The sequence below is a fragment of the Perca fluviatilis genome, chromosome 22 (assembly GCF_010015445.1).
Source record: "Perca fluviatilis chromosome 22, GENO_Pfluv_1.0, whole genome shotgun sequence".
NCBI lineage: Eukaryota > Metazoa > Chordata > Actinopteri > Perciformes > Percidae > Perca > Perca fluviatilis.
The window spans coordinates 27421373-27438200 of NC_053133.1; the positions used below are offsets into that span (position 1 = coordinate 27421373).

At 40.2% G+C, this 16828-nt stretch overlaps 3 protein-coding genes across 6 annotated transcripts in view; 2 read left to right on the forward strand and 1 right to left on the reverse strand.

The window, feature by feature from the left end:
• The window catches only part of LOC120552569 (NLR family CARD domain-containing protein 3-like), a 1238648-nt gene that overhangs the window by 163000 nt on the left and 1058820 nt on the right, over positions 1 to 16828 (reverse strand). The window lies entirely within an intron of this gene.
• LOC120552568 (NACHT, LRR and PYD domains-containing protein 12-like) overlaps positions 1 to 16828 on the forward strand; it is a gene marked incomplete in the record, with an annotated part of 803490 nt that overhangs the window by 58822 nt on the left and 727840 nt on the right.
• Positions 1652 to 16786, forward strand: LOC120552577 (NACHT, LRR and PYD domains-containing protein 1b allele 3-like). 4 transcript variants are annotated; one of them, XM_039790755.1, is made up of 5 exons: positions 1652 to 3674; positions 9799 to 10220; positions 11283 to 11563; positions 13197 to 14709; positions 16413 to 16786. In XM_039790755.1, the coding sequence occupies exons 1-2, from the start codon at positions 2739 to 2741 to the stop codon at positions 10204 to 10206; spliced, it is 1344 nt and encodes a 447-aa protein (XP_039646689.1). In that variant the 5' UTR covers positions 1652 to 2738; the 3' UTR covers positions 10207 to 10220; positions 11283 to 11563; positions 13197 to 14709; positions 16413 to 16786. The 4 variants fall into 4 exon arrangements, with proteins under 4 accessions (XP_039646689.1, XP_039646687.1, XP_039646686.1 ...); XM_039790753.1 differs by lacking the exon at positions 1652 to 3674 and having other exon boundaries at positions 7948 to 10220; positions 11283 to 11378; positions 11485 to 11563; XM_039790752.1 differs by lacking the exon at positions 1652 to 3674 and having other exon boundaries at positions 7948 to 10220.

Below are 16828 nucleotides of genomic sequence, written 5' to 3' on the forward strand. Positions count from 1 at the left end.
TGTGGTGATGCGGGCACTTGCCAACTACAATCCTGAAACAAAGCTCATTTGTCAGACATACGATGGAGCAAGTATACATACTAAGCTCACTGGCTTCCTCGGTCAAATTTGCCACGCACCGCCACTGATGAAATCAGATTTATTACCTACCACCATTTAGTTGTTTTGTATTATTGAAAATAGTTTATAATATATATATATATATTTTTAAACAATGCAATTAATTATTCCACTCTTTTTTTTTTAACAATGCAATTACCCGTTTCAGCCACCAGGGGGGACAATGCTCCCCCTGCCTCCCCACAAACTCCGCACATGGTATATTCATATATGCATCTATCATTTATTGTTTAAAAGCTATAGATTGTCACAAACATGACTTGTGGTGTATTATATTTTACAGCCAACAAGATACCTTGTGGCTGTGGTTAATGGTAACACCAATTGTATAAGTTATATGTTGTATTTATCAAGATTGTTGGATATTTATGTTTGCTGTATGAAGCCATTACGGCCTACTCACCTGAGCCACCCCTGAGTTTTACATGTTGGTATGTTTCAATTTGAGGGGTGGCGTCAGGCTATATAGGGTGGCCATGTGTTTGCTCAGGGGAACAGAGCTGGAGTATACGTGAAGGTAGTAGGACGTAAGTCCGCTGGATGATCGCCACGTTAAACCTGATTTAAGGTCTATTAGTGAATAGTTGTGTATTTATACTTCTGATTGTTTTGACTCTCAAGTCAATTTTAATTTATCTTTTTGAAAGTGCTTTTTAGTTGCTTTCCTTAATTTTGTTAATTTTTTCTATTATCATTTTTGCCTGTGGGCCTTAATTGGGTCATTGATAATAAAAGCCCATCATTTTTCACATCACCTTTGCCTCACCCTGAGTGTTAATACCTGCTCAAGGCTACTCACCGCATCTACCCTCAACATTTGGCTGGTGGCAGTGGTGGGATGTTGAGGGTAAAAAAAAAAGAAAATTATACTTTAAAAATGATTTAAATATTCAATTTTCTGCTTTATTTTAGGGTCTGGGACCAGAAAGAAAAAACAGCAGCCAACATGAAGAAGATGTTTTAAAGGTTTCTGTGTGAAATCAAGTTGAAAGATGGAACGAAAGAAGACAAAAGTTTCCTTGCCCTCCTCTGCTGAGTATGACGCAGGCAGTTGTGAGAGGGCAGGTGACGCATCACAGATGGAGGAGGAGGAAGAGTTCAATGAAGACAGAAATGACTTAAAGATTCAAGGAAGTCCAATTTTGATCTCAGAAAAAGAGATAAATGCAGATGAGAAGTTTTCAGAGGAGGAGGTTCAGTTTAAGATACTAGGCCAACATGAAGGCAGTTCTGCAGCTAAAATTCAACCTTTCCCCATTTTGTCCTCCCCTCACCAATCAATTGACTCAGCAAGCAGCAGCAAAACTGAAGCTGAATTGGGAGAGAAAAGAGATCAGGCTTTACACACAACTGTCCATCTTGACAAAGACATCCAGTGTGACCCAGAGCTACATGATCCTCTAAATGATCTAAATTTCTCAAGTATGTTTCAACCTCCTCAATCTAAATATTTTAATGTTCAACTCTGCAGCTCCAGCACTAGAAAAAAAAAAAAAAAAAAAAAAAAAAAAAAAAAAAAAAAAAAAAAAAAAAAAAAAAAAGTCATTTCCGGTGGAGTCACAAAGTGAGCCTGGAGGGGATCATAATTTCATTGAACAAATGTTGCCACATGTTCCTGCTGAGCACGACTCATCTGAAAGCCCTCTGTCTTATTATTTAATAAAGTATCCTTATTCTGATTCTGACATTAAACAGTCTGTAGATTTATCTACCAAAAGTAAAAAAGGCAGCAACTTTCTTCCTAATACTGCACACTCAATGAGAAACAGCTTCACAGGAGCAAATAGCTCACCAGACATTACTTTAAAACAAATCTCTGTGGAACTTGGCAGTGATTCTCCAAATATCCCTGTCTACACTTATTATTATGATTATGTGGGCGCAGCACTTAAATGTTGGTCTGACATAGACTTTAACCTGCATTTACCTGATCGTCATCCTATCCAGACAGGAAGGGACTTTGGCACAGATCCAAAACCTGAGTGTTACTCTTCACTGAGCCGCAATCATAAAACTGGGCAGCCTCCCCGTCGTCCCGACCGACAGTCCTCTTTGATTAATGAACCCTGGAAGAGAAAATCCAGAGGCATGATTTTTAGAAGACAGAAGATAAATAAGACAAGTCCCTTTAGTATTCCTTTTACCACTGATGATCCCCATAGCTTATTTTCTACGACTGATTCCTCTGACTACAAGTTAGGTCGACCTCCACCTGGTTCCCTCACAGAAAAAGAAATAATAAAAAATGAAGCAGCTTCTACGTCAGGAGTCAGTCAGGATAATACCAGGGAAATGGAGCTGCATGCAACACCTGGTCCTTCCACCCTTCAGTACCTCACCAACCCCTCAGTTCATGTGCTTGGACAGACAAAATTCTGTCCAAACAAAAAGAAAGAGATGATGGTGGACCCAGCTTCACTAACTCCTGTTCTACTGTCAGTATACCGACCTGCTCTCAGTCCATAGCCCCAAATGTTGCTGCCCCTCCATGTCCACAAGTCAGACCAGCAGTCCTCCAGGCCTCAACTGTCTGCACTGAAAGAAGTAGAACACAAGATGCATTTCAGTTTTCGCCTTTGCATTCTGAAAGCCAACCAATAGTTGTCAGTGATGCTCCGATGGAAATAGAGGCACCTGTTACAGCTGTGAACTACTCAGTCACAAACACCCTGCCAGCCCATTCTCTCCTCCAGATCTTCTCCTCAGATCCTGGTTGGAGTAGAAGAGACTCCAGCTGCCTGCCTCGTTCTCCCAGCATGCCTTCACTGAGTCAAATAACCTCTGAAAAGAACAAGACCTTAACACGAGTTGAAAGCTTACCTGAGATTCTGTTAAAAACCAGCTTTGAGGAGTTTACACCTGATATCACTGCTGATGAAAGCGATGAAACCTACAGGTTCCAGTGCTCCTGCCCAGGCCTGTACCAGTGCAGTGTGACCGGCCTGGTGTTCCACATGGAGGGAGAAGGGGACGTGGTCTACAGGATTGTCCCTTGGAACAGGAGGCTACTGGCCCAGCATCACAAGAAGCCTGCAGGACCCCTGTTTGACATCAAATGTCTGCAGCAGTCGGTGTGTCAGCTTCATCTCCCACACTGTGAGATCCGCTCCACAGGTGGATGTGATTTCTTGTCAGTTGCTCATGTGAACGATGAGGGCATTGAGTTTATCAGCCCTCATAGGATAACAGAAACTCATGTTATTATAAACATCACAGGGTTTTCTGGTTTCGGTAATGTCAAGGATGAAGATTCACCACCTGACCCGGTCCGAGCGCTGGTTCTGCTGTTCTACAGGCCCCCAGCTGATCCTGATCTTAGATCCCTCCTCAATGTGTTGTTGCTACCGAGGAACGTTGTTCTCCAGGATGTGCAGCGCATCAGGAAGAAGTTAGTTGGAGATGAGAACTACATAGAGACATCCCCACACTGTAAACTGTACCCATATCAGGAATACTCTCTGTCCACTTGTCCTGAAGACGACTCAGTTCTAGTTCAACCAACAGAAGCAGAGTTTGACTGTGACAACTATGACAACTTCTTCCCATCATTCCAGGTGAGCTTAAAAAAGGTCTTTACAGACATTAACCTGTTTTTGAGAGAAACCAACAGCTCCAATGGTGTCTGGGAAAGGGAGGTTAGTCTTTCCACCACTGTAGTAAGAAGGCCGAGCGCTGTGAGTCTCCGTCCTAATGACAGGCTGTTGGACATACGGAGCAGCTTCATCGAAAGGATATCAGGACCTGTTCTCAAAAGTCTGCTGGACAAACTGCTGGAGAAAAAGGTGATGGCTGATTCTGAGAGGGAGTCAGCGGACTCGATGAAAAACACAAGAGACAAAGCTCGTTTTGTTGTCGACACAGTGAGGAAGAAAGGTGAAGCTGCTAGTTCAGAGATGATTGAGTTCCTCTGTGAGGCCGACCCGTTTCTCTGTGAACATCTTGGGTTGATCTGAAGCTAAATGAACAGGTGATGCATTCAGTTTAAGAGTATTTTCTGCAAGAGACCATGAACACAGTAGCCTAGTTTCTTCATAAAAGTGTATTTTCATCTGTTAAAATATAAGAGCTAAATAGTAGGCCTTGAATAGTCCTCTAATTTGGTTTCCGGTTGATGATGCTGTGTGAACTACTTTTTCTTCGGGGAATCACCCTGAGCTGTTTTTACAGACTGAACATGAGAGGAAACTGTGAGGATGTTTAGAGCCACCTGCTGGCTGACAGGAGTTACTGTAAACTGTTGATGCCATTTTATTTTACAGGAAGTTGGAGATTAAGTAACTCTTGTTCACAAAAGTTCCATTTGGTGGCTCCTCCGGATATGTTGATTGTATCAAACAAGTTCCTCAGCTGATGGGAGTTTGTCCAATTGTCATGAAATGTAAATGTGTAAATGTGTAAATGTCCATTTCCTTAAGTCCTTTAAAGGGATAGTCCAGACACTTCTCAAGGTACAACCTGCAAAGAAACTGATGTTATGAGAAGGTGCATGTATAGATTTAGAGCACTTGTTTTCCCAAAGGTCGTTACCTTCCATATTGTATTGTATGAGTAATCCTTTTTATTTTTCTTCTGTAATTTGACTCTGGAGGATCAACACTGTAAGGCTGAACCAAACAGTCAACTATAACTGGTGAAGTATCACCATCTACTGGACATTTGATGTATAAGTTCCTAAAGAGCTCATTTATCAAGGAAAAAAACAATTTTGCACCGCTTTATAATTCATTTTATTTCTTACACCATGTAAATCAGAAGTACTTTTTTATGTGTAAATGTACTTATTGTCCCTCCAGCACTGATATTACAAACATCATTTTATGTCTGTCTTTGTTAACAGAAAACACTGGAGATGTAAGGAGATATTCTGGTGTAATATTTTGGGTTATATTTTGTGTTTTATCATTTTTGCCTAAAACTGTGTATTAGATGAATGATTATGTTACATTTCAGTCTGGCGATTTAAAGCCTATTTAATATTAAACCTCTCTGTTAATATAAATTCATAATCATGTTTCTCATTGTGTTAAATAACATCTAACCATGTTGGAGCAAAGAACTGTTGGTACAAACATTCATGGTGTTAGTCTTGTTGTCCTCTGTAGGGGACATGAGTCGACTATCTACACTTCAGTAAACATATAGAGCTGAAACTCACAGATCTGTGTAGAGGACAAACATCCAATCCAACTTCATCTGTAAAGCACATTTAAAACAACCAGGTTGACCAAAGTGCTGGACTTTGACATGATTTCGGGCAAATTATAAACACATGAGCAACAAAAACAAACATTTAAAACAAGTAACAAACTGGAAAATGAAAATGCAGAATACAACTCTCAAGCAGGTTTAAAGGCCAATGAATAAAAGAGAGTTTTAAGACGTGACTTAAAAATGTGAAGGCTGGCAAAGAGTTGTCAGCAGACCTTAATGACCTCAGAGGAGCGTACGGCTTCAGTAGTTCAGCGATATAAGCTGGGGCTTGACCATCAAGAGCTTCAAAAACAAACAACAGAATGTTAAAATGTATTCTAAAGAAAGCTGGTAGCCAATGAAGGGAGGCAAGAACAGGTGTAATGTGATCTCATTTACATGTCAGGGTTCCCAGGGAACCACTGCTGTATTGGAAGTTAATTGCAGTAGGGGGCGCCTTAATGAACAGATCAATAACACACCAACATGTTACATAAAGTTAAAAAAGGAATTCACCTTATTAAAGTAGAGTTTCAGACCTTATTATATAGAAACATTACAGCAACATGAGGCTGCAGGTTTGTTTTATATGTTTGTTCTTTAATGGAGGGATGACAGAAAGAAATGAACTTCTTGTTCAAATTCAGCCTGTTTAGTTTTTTTAAGTTTTGGTTTTGTGAACATTGAGAAGAAAACCGCAGGAGGAAGTAATCAGAGACTCATCAACCATCTCTGACATTTGATCTTTTGTCTTTTTAACGTTTGAAGATTGAACTCACTGTGCTGCTCACCGGTAAGTCTGAGACTAAACTGATGTGAAAACATCTTCATTATCAGCTCCAACTTATAATAAAGTTGATGTGTTTGTGAATTTGTCAGAATTTAAGATTATAGGAAGTGTATAACTAAGTACATTAACTCAAGTGTTAAGTATGATTGTGTGGTACTTGTACTTAACTTAAACATTTCCATTTTCTGCTACTTTATTATTCTACTCTGCTACATCTCAGAATGAAATACTGCACTTTTTACTGAACTACTTTCATTTGATATCTTTAACTACTTTGCAGATTCTGATTAATAATACAAAATATAATCAACGAATACATTATGATGTAATATCACAGATTAAGGTTATACATTTTTGATCCACATGGCAAATTTAGAAGCTATCCAGCAGATAAAATACATAACCCTTGTGTTGTCTTCCCTGTCGACCGTCCAACTTTTAGTTTTTCTGGTAAAAAAAGCTTTTCCTATGTTTTTGTCTCTTTTCCTGACATTTTTGAAGATTATCCTGATGTTTTTGTCACTTTATATGCTGTCAAATTGAATAAAACACCCAAATTCAATGAAAGTAGTGAACCGATCATTTATTTTACTTGTGAGGAGCGTTGTATGGAACCATCCGCGTTATTTTGTTTTAAAATTTAGTGGAAAGAAACCCACATTTCTGATATAGAAACTTTTTGAAAATGGGTCAAATATGACCCGAGGGCAACAGGAGGTTTAACTAAATGTGAAAATATGTCTTGTAACCAAGTATTTCTACTTTGTGGTATTTTTTACTGCTGATCTGAGTCTTCTTCCACCACTGCTGTTAAACGAGTGTATCGGTGGCAATGAACGAGTGAATGATTCTGCATTATTTCCAAACTCTGCTGAGGAAAATATATGTTCATATTATTTGATGATAAGTGACAAAGTCGTGTGTCCTGCAGTAGTTCTGATGGTTCCTTTCGTGTATTTTTCATTTCCCAGTTTCAGCATTTCAGTCTCAGGTTTATTAGTCTTAGTAAAGGTGAATTAATCATGAACTGAAAAGAAAAGCTAAAGTAACAAATGTCACACATCCTGTATTAGGAAGAGAAAGTAATAGCTGCTTCCTGTTTTTTTCTAATCCAAGTTCATTTCTGATTTTATATTATAAAGTCACAATTAAACATCCAGTAGATTTAAAATACTTGTAGGACAATAGGTCTCTCTCTTCCTCTACCATCAATGTCCTGTATACTAGTAAAGTTTAGGTTATTATTTGTGGTTAAACATCTGTACAAAATTGTATTTTGTTGAATAAATGAACTGAAATATTTGTGAAAGATTTACATTTTTGTGATTTTATTTCAGGGAACAGAGCAGAAGAAACTAAAAGGAACCAAACAGAGGAGGATTAAAACTATTTACAACTCTCAGAGAAAAAAAGATCAGTCATCAAAAACAAGGAAGTGACGTTGCGCTGAGGCTGAAGAAGGGAGTCAAAACAAGAAAGAGAACACGGGAGGGAGAGAGCTCTGAGATCTCCTGGCTTCTGTTGCTCATTGAGCTCCACTGACTCTGATCGTGACCTTCGTGAACGCAGCAAAATGGCGACCAGCTGTGAAACATGAAAGAAGAGAAAGAGAAGAATCATGTTTCAGCAGAGCAGCCAGAAGTATCAGGAGAGCTCTGTCCAGGATTTGCAGAGGTAGAGATAATTCTCCCCTTGATACCGGCATCTACGCTAGCCTTGGCCCTCATCCCAACGTCAACGCTATTTACCCTTCTCCTTATCGTGGCTCAGTCTATCAGCCTTTACACGGTGGTCTTAAAGACACTTACGAGATACTCTCATGTGATTATTACGGCGCATCGCTTAAACGTCGGTCTGACATAGACTTTAATCATCTCCCTGATGGTCAGTGTGTCAAGAAAGGGCACTTTCGCAAAGATCCAAAACCTAAGTGTTACTCTTCACTGAGCCGCAGTCATGAAACTGATTGTTACTCTTCATTGAGCCCCAGAAATGAAACTGGGCAGCCTCCCCATCGTCCCGACCAACAGTCCTCTTTGATTAATGAGCCCCGGAAGAGAAAATCCAAAGGCATGATTTTGAGAAGACAGAAGATAAATAAGACAAGTCCCTCTAGTATTCCTTTTACCACTGATGATCCCCAAAGCATTGCTTCTACGACTGATTCCTCTTACTACGTGTTTAGTCGACCTCCACCTGGTTCACTCACAGAAAAAGAAATAATAAAAAATGCAGCAGCTTCTACGTCAGGAGTCAGTCAGGATAATACCAGGGAAATGGAGCTGCATGCAACAGCTGGTCCTTCCACCCTTCAGTACTCATCCAGCAATGATGATGATGATAATGATGATGATGATGATGATGATGATGATGATGATGATTCAGAATCTGATACATGTTATCACAGAGAAAGGGATGAGTCGTCTCGTAGCCTTTCGTTTGGCTGCCAGGACCGGGACACTCGTAAATATAGACGCACTCGTTTTCATTCTCCTCCTTTATCAGATCCTAACTTACATCTTCCAAACAGAAAAGAAACAGATGATGGTGGACCCAGCTTCACTAACTCCTGTTCTACTGTCAGTATACCGACCTGCTCTCAGTCCATAGCCCCAAATGTTGCTGCCCCTCCATGTCCACAAGTCAGACCAGCAGTCCTCCAGGACTCAACTGTCTGCACTGAAAGAAGCAGAACACAAGATGCATTTCAGTTTTCGCCTTTGCATTCTGAAAGCCAACCAATAGTTGTCAGTGATGCTCCGATGGAAATAGAGGCACCTGTTACAGCTGTGAACTACTCAGTCACAAACACCCTGCCAGCCCATTCTCTCCTCCAAATCTTCTCCTCAGATCCTGGTTGGAGTAGAAGAGACTCCAGCTGCCTGCCTCGTTCTCCCAGCATGCCTTCACTGAGTCAAATAACCTCTGAAAAGAACAAGACCTTAACACGAGCTGAAAGCTTACCTGACATTCTGTTAAAAACCAGCTTTGAGGAGTTTACACCTGATATCACTGCTGATGAAAGCGATGAAACCTACAGGTTCCAGTGCTCCTGCCCAGGCCTGTACCAGTGCAGTGTGACCGGCCTGGTGTTCCACATGGAGGGAGAAGGGGACGTGGTCTACAGGATTGTCCCTTGGAACAGGAGGCTACTGGCCCAGCATCACAAGAAGCCTGCAGGACCCCTGTTTGACATCAAATGTCTGCAGCAGTCGGTGTGTCAGCTTCATCTCCCACACTGTGAGATCCGCTCCACAGGTGGATGTGATTTCTTGTCAGTTGCTCATGTGAACGATGAGGGCATTGAGTTTATCAGCCCTCATAGGATAACAGAAACTCATGTTATTATAAACATCACAGGGTTTTCTGGTTTCGGTAATGTCAAGGATGAAGATTCACCACCTGACCCGGTCCGAGCGCTGGTTCTGCTGTTCTACAGGCCCCCAGCTGACCCTGATCCTGAATCCCTCCTCAATGTGTTGTTGCTACCGAGGAACGTTGTTCTCCGGGATGTGCTGCGCATCAGGAAGAAGTTAGTTGGAGATGAGAGCTACATAGAGACATCCCCACACTGTAAACTTCACCCACAGCAGGAATACTCTCTGTCCACTTGTCCTGAAGACGACTCAGTTCTAGTTCAACCAACAGAAGCAGAGTTTGACTGTGACAACTATGACAACTTTTTCCCATCATTCCAGGTGAGCTTAGAAACAATAATGAAACACATTAAGCTGTTTTTGAGGGACACCAACAGCTCCCACAGTGTCTGGGAAAGACGAGTTTGTCTATCATCCACCGGAGTAAGAAGGTCCTGTGGGCCGAGCGCTGTGAATCTCCGTCCTGATGACAGGCTGTTGGACATACGGAGCAGCTTCATCGATGGGATATCAGGACCTGTTCTCAAAAGTCTGCTGGACAAACTGTTGGAGAAAAAGGTGATGGCTGATTCTGAGAGGGAGTCAGTGGACTCGATGAAAAACACAAGAGACAAAGCTCGTTTTGTTGTCGACACAGTGAGGAAGAAAGGTGAAGCTGCTAGTTCAGAGATGATTGAGTTCCTCTGTGAGGCCGACCCGTTTCTCTGTGAACATCTTGGGTTGATCTGAAGCTAAATGAACAGGTGATGCATTCAGTTTAAGAGTATTTTCTTCAAGAGACTATGAACACAGTAGCCCAGTTTCTTCATAATAGTGTATATGTATCTGATCAAATGTTAAAATATAAGAGCTAAATAGTAGGCCTCTAATAGTGCAGCTGGTTAGTCAAATTAGGTTTCCGGTTGATGATGCTGTGTGAACTACTTTTTCTTCGGGGAATCTCCCTGAGCTGTTTTTACAGACTGAACATGAGAGGAAACTGTGAGGATGTTTAGAGCCACCTGCTGGCTGACAGGAGTTACTGTAAACTGTTGATGCCATTTTATTTTACATGATGTTGGAGATTAAGTAACTCTTGTTCACAAAAGTTCCATTTCGTGGCTCCTCTGGAGCTTCTGATTGTATCAAACAATTTCTTCACCTGATTGGAGTTTGTCCAATAGTCATTTAACTGTAAATGTCCATTTCCTTGAGTCCTTTAAAGGGATAGTCCAGCTCTCGCCAAAGCCACCACACTCTTTGTAGGCCTTTTTACAGTCGCCACAGCTGACCTGTCGCGCTCAAATGTGCCAAAATGACATAGATCTCAGTGGCGCGACCAGAGGTGCACCACTCTATTTTTTTCAGCGGGGCGCAACAAAGCGTAAACAGGAAGCATGGACGAGTTTGAGGGTAATTGGATGCCAGGACTCTCAGAGTGACTGCAAGTCTCTCTGGTAAACTTACTGCATTAAGATGAGTTCTTTTATGGTGAATGAAAGGCTCGATCCAACCAAGTAGGTCATTGATTCAAATCAAAGCATTGACGTCAATGCTGCTGCCAGTTCTGCCGTTGTTTACCTTTTTCTTCTTCTTCTAGTCCGAGAAATAGCAAAGTCAGTAGCCTTTCCTCATTAACGCCACCTCTGTTCAGGAGAAAGCTGCAACTAGTGTCGCCACCACGCGCGAGCATAAACAGTTACGGCGCTCCCATGACATCACACTGGCACGAGACAGATCGGCTGCGGCGAGTATACCGCACGTCTGAGACTCCTTTGTGTTGTAAACTCAGTGTCTCTATGGTCTCTGGTAATTCCACCACACAGATCCTGTGAAACATAATGATTTAAATCATTATCCTACACTTCTCGTCCAGACACTTCTCAAGGCTCCACCTGCAAAGAAACTGATGTTATGAAAAGGTGCATGTATAGATTTAGCGCACTTGTTTTCCCAAAAGTCTTTACCTTCCATATTGTATTGTGTGAGTAATCATTTTTATTCTTCTTCTGTAATTTGACTCTGGAGGATCAACACTGTCAGCCTGAACCAAACAGTCAACTATAACTGGTGAAGTATCTCCATCTACTGGACATTTGATGCATAAGTAAACTATTTTTTTTAAATGTACTTATTGTCCCTCCAGCACTGATATTACCAATATACTTTTATGTCTGTCTTTGTTAACAGAAAACACTGGAGATGTAAGGAGATATTCTGGTGTTATATTTTGGGTTATGTTTTGTATTTGATCATTTTTGCCTAAAACTGTGTATTAGATGAATGATTATGTTACATTTCAATCTGACCATTTAAAGCCTATTTAATATTAAACCTCTCTGTTAATATAAATTCTTAATCATGTTTCTCATTGTGTTAAATAACATCTAACCATGTAGGAGCAAAGAACTGTTGGTAAAAAACATTCATGATGTTAAGGCGCTGACACACCAACCAGATTATCGGCCGTCGGACAGTCTGGCGAGGTCGGTGACTCAAGTCATCACAGACATAATAGCATTTGGCAGGACACCATGAACCAGACAACCATTAAAGCACATGGGAAGCAAAGGACAGAGCTTATGGCTGTCATATTTTAGATGTTCTGCAGTAATGCAGTCCATACCGTAGCCTTTGTTGTTATCCAACATATTAATGGCATCATAAATATCTTCTGCCCTATCATATCAGCTGAGAGATCAATATGTTCATAATTGATTCTAACTGGGTTACTTTTAACACAATTAAAAAGGTCACGGTAGTGCTCATGCCAAAGCTCAGCTACTTTTTCTGGGCTACCAACACCTTCAATGTCAGCCGGTAAGGGTGTTTTATTGTTATTCATTACTTTGACCTCTTGCCAGAAGTCAGTAAGGTTGTTGTTTTGTAGCATTCTTGCTAGCGTGTCCGCTCTCATTGTGTTTTCATTTTTATTAATAAAACGGAGTACTTAACTCTAGCATTTGTCCGTTTTTTCATATCTATCAATACCCCATGTCTAGGCCTACCTGCCTCTGACCACAGTCTAAAGGCCTCTCGTGCCTCAGCATACTGCTCAGCCACAAAGCTGCGGGTCGTACAGCTCCAATGTAGGCGGGCCAGAGGCGAGCAAAACAAATGAGGACAGTTTAATCTACCAGTTAACTCCGCTGGTGGCTAAGCGTATGGGGCTCTGGATACATCACCCCGTGTATTGTTGTGATAGGTTGTAGTGTTATCCAATTACATGTAGTGAGATTTTCAAATGCATGCTTGGTGCCGCCCCTCGGGTTGGGCCATTTTCATTATTCAATACCCTTAATCTTTCAGATTTGGGTCTGGATTTCCAGGCTAGAGACTCAGTCCTTAATATATAGAAACATTTCAGCAACATGAGGCTGCAGGTTTGTTTTATATGTTTGTTCTTTAATGGAGAGATGAAAGAATGAAATTACCTTCTTGTTCAAATTCAGCCTGTTTAGTTTTGGGTTTTTTTAACGATTATTTTTTGGGCTTTTCAACCTTTTAATTGATAGGACAGGTAGGCTAGAATGACTATGGTAAAGTTGGTTTATATTGGACATTGGATATTCGAAACATTCAAAAAATCTATTATGCAGCTTGCGCTTTTGACCTATTCATGTCAAACCACTTTTGGTGAACTCAGCTAACTCCCTACACATTGCACAAAGCTTCTCTTCTCAAAAATGTTTTTATAAATATTTTATTATTTTTTGTATTATTTTATTTTATCTTTGTAGACCCAATGTGACTCATGCAGAAGATGGTTCCACAATCTCTGCATCCAGTGACAACAATGCTGCATTTGATTTAGATGATCCATCTGGAGGGACCATGTGTTATGCGTGGCTCACTGGGACAACTACTTTATTATTATATTACACTTGTCCTGCTATGAGATGTCAAAATGTGACTGTAAGAAAGGTTTTTGTTATTTCACAACACTACATGACATAGTACATATGGTAATTTGATATGTTTAACTTATTTACTCCCTCTCCGTTTTATTTAGCTGCTATGAGATGTGAATTTGTCAATTAAAAACGTATCACTTAAATAGATTTTTATCTGTTATTCATTCCATTTGTGCCTGTGTTGTTATTTGACATGTTGCTATTAGAGTATTTTGTATTATTCTCTCTTCTTTTTGCATTCAAGAGTATATAATATTATTATTGATAATCAACTGTGTTTATAACACACTTGTAGAATTGTGTTTTAAAATCCAAAATAACTTTATACTTTAAAAGAATTTAAAGGAACACGCAGACTTATTGGGACTTAAGCTTATTCACCGTATCCCCCAGAGTTAGATAAATCCATGGTGTTATTTTGTCACTTATATCCATCTAGCAGTAGGCTAGATGGAAAGGTAGGATAAGCTAAAGTCTCAATAAGTCAGTGTGTTCCTTAAAATTGTTCACACGGGGGGGAGACAAACAGGATTTTGTTTTGATAAGTGGGGGGAACATGTCCCCACCTCTATGTGTTGTTTCTACAGAGGAACTGTAATGTCTTTTTTTTCTTCTTCTTTTTGGATTAATTGCGTTAACTGTAAAATGTTAATATGATTTGTATTTTTCAAATGTTGTGTAATCTCTGTGTGTGTATGGTGTGTCATGTGATGTCGTAAATTGTATTGTCACACGACAGATTGTAGGACCCCAGGAAGAATAGCTTTTAGCTAATGCTGAAGCTAATGGGGATCCAAATAAAACAAACAAACAAACAAACTTGATACAGAGCTTATGAAAAGGTGCATGTATAGATTTAGAGGACTTGTTTTTCTAAAAGTCTTTGCCATCCTTATTGTATGTATGAGTAAACATTTAACTTTTTATTCTCCTTCTGTATTTTGACTCTGGAGGATTAACACTGTCAGCCTCACAATATTTGCTGGCCCTTTAAAAAAGGGCGATGTGACTGGAAAGTCTGCATACCTAAATCATGTCACTCTTCAGTCTCGGCATCAGCAAAGCACATTGGAGCTTCATTTAAGTAAAACAAAAGAGTTCTCCCCTCACATGTCATAATTACTATCCACCCACTTTAAACTTGTAGGCAGGTAGAAAAACCTGTTACACAATGTGGAGGGTGTGGAGACAAAACGTAATCACTGTAGAAACACAATGACAGAGAACGTCCGTGTTTGATAAAGAAGGGCTCAACATTCATCGCGGTATTTAGAATATAAAAAGTTTGAAGAATCAAGTAATAACACACAGCTTGTGTGTTCATCCAGCCACAACACTGGTAAGAAGAACTGGTCATTTATTCTGACGTTATGACTGTAAATGTGTATAATGTTGTCTTAGCAAGCATATTTTCATTTATCATTTGAAAGATCTGGTTTATTTTATATTTTTATATATATATATATAATTACCTAATTCATGTTCATGTTAAAGCCTGTTTCACAAGTCTAACTCCGTCAGTTAAAGTGTAAACAGAAACATGCACAAACATGGCAAAAAAGATCACATGAACAAATGAGTGAACATATCATTTTGAATAGACCTTTCTGACAATGGGGTTTCTGATGTGTCAAAAGCAGTTGTAAGTAAAAACATTTTTAATAGACTTCATCCAGTGACAACAATGCTGCATTTGATTTAGATGTTCCATCTGGAGGGACCATGTGTTATGCGTGGCTCACTGGGACAACTACTTATTTTTATATTACACTTGTCCTGCTATGAGATGTCAAAATGTGACTAAGAAAGGTTTGTGTTATTTCACAACACTACATGGCATAGTACTTACGGTAATTTGATATGTTTAACTTATTTACTCCCTCACCGTTTCATTTAGCTGCAATGAGAGGGAATTTGTCAATTAAAAACGTATCACTTAAATATATTTTTGTTATTCATTCCATATGTGCTTGTGTTGTTATTTGACACGTTGCTCTTAGACTATTTTGTAGCTTTCTCTCTTCTTTCTGCATTCACAAATATATAATATCATTATTGTTAATCATGACCGAAAGAATGAGATCCAGGGTACAAGCGGCCAAAATGGGTTTCCTCAGGAGGGGGGCTACCTTAGAGATAGGGTGAGAAGCACAGGTATCCACGAGGAGCTCAGAGTAGAGCCGCTGCTCCTTCGTATTGAAAGGAGCCAGTTGAGGTGGTTCGGGCATCTGGTAAGGATGCCCCCTGGGCGCCTCCCTAGGGAGGTGTTCCAGGCACATCCAGCTGGGAGGAGGCCTCGGGGAAGACCCAGGACTAGGTGGAGGGATTATATCTCCAACCTGGCCTGGGAACGCCTCGGGATCCCCCAGTCGGAGCTGGTTACTGTGGCTCGGGAAAAGGAAGTTTGGGGACCCCTGCTGGAGCTGCTCCCCCGGCGACCCGATACCAGATAGGCGGATGAAGATGGATGGATGGATTATTATTAGTGATAATCAACTGTGTTTATAACACACTTGTAGAATTGTGTTTTAAAATCCAAAACAACTTTATACTTTTAAAGAATTAAAATTTTTCACACTGTGGGGGACACAAATGTGATTTTGTTTTGATAAGTGGGGGGGACATGTCCCCTCTCCCCAGTGGAAATTACGCACTAGCATGAATCAGATAAGAAGTTGTGATTAACTGATAAAATACCAGAGAAGGTAGAGAGGAGAAACTAAACAAGGGGTTGGATAACGCATCCTGTCTGTAGTTCCACATTTACAAGAAGACTCAACTCTTAAGGAGAAGCTCATCAGATCCAAAATAAATCTGGTGGTAGGAATATCTGTAATATTTACCAAAACTCATAACTGAACTAATGCATGTTCATTAGCAAATATGCGTGAAAAAAAAAGTGTGTGGGCAGAGCCTGCTGCTATCCATGTATCAGTGAGTGAATGAGAGACAACATTGTAATGCGCTGTATAATACAGTCCATTTAATTGAGCTGCAAACATTTATGGTAGATTATGATTTAATATGCTCTGCTTTTTTCAGGGTATGTGAGCAAGTGAAACACTGAGGAGCCAAAAAGAATAGAGTGGATGAACAATTAAAATAAAACATCTTGTACTAGCCTATTAGATGTCAAAAAAGGGGAGTGAAGTTCATCTGCAACTGAAGAAGGAAGTCAAAATCCGGAAAAAGGAATAACCAAAATGAACACAGAGGTCTTCCGAAGTGTCCAGAAAGTCAGACTTTTGACAGACACAAACACAGAGATCTCCTGACTTCTGTTGCTCATTGAGCTCCACTGACTCTGATCGTGACCTTCGTGAACGCAGCAAAATGGCGTCAGCTGTGAAACATGAAAGAAGAGAAAGAGAAGAATCAGGTTTCAGCAGAGCAGCCAGAAGTATCAGGAGAGCCCTGTCCAGGACCGGTAAAATTATTTTTACTTGGAATACCGCATA

Coding starts and splice junctions, on each gene's coding strand:
- LOC120552577 (XM_039790752.1), top strand. CDS start 8,173: ATGATTTTGAGAAGACAGAAGATAAATAAGACAAGTCCCTCTAGTATT.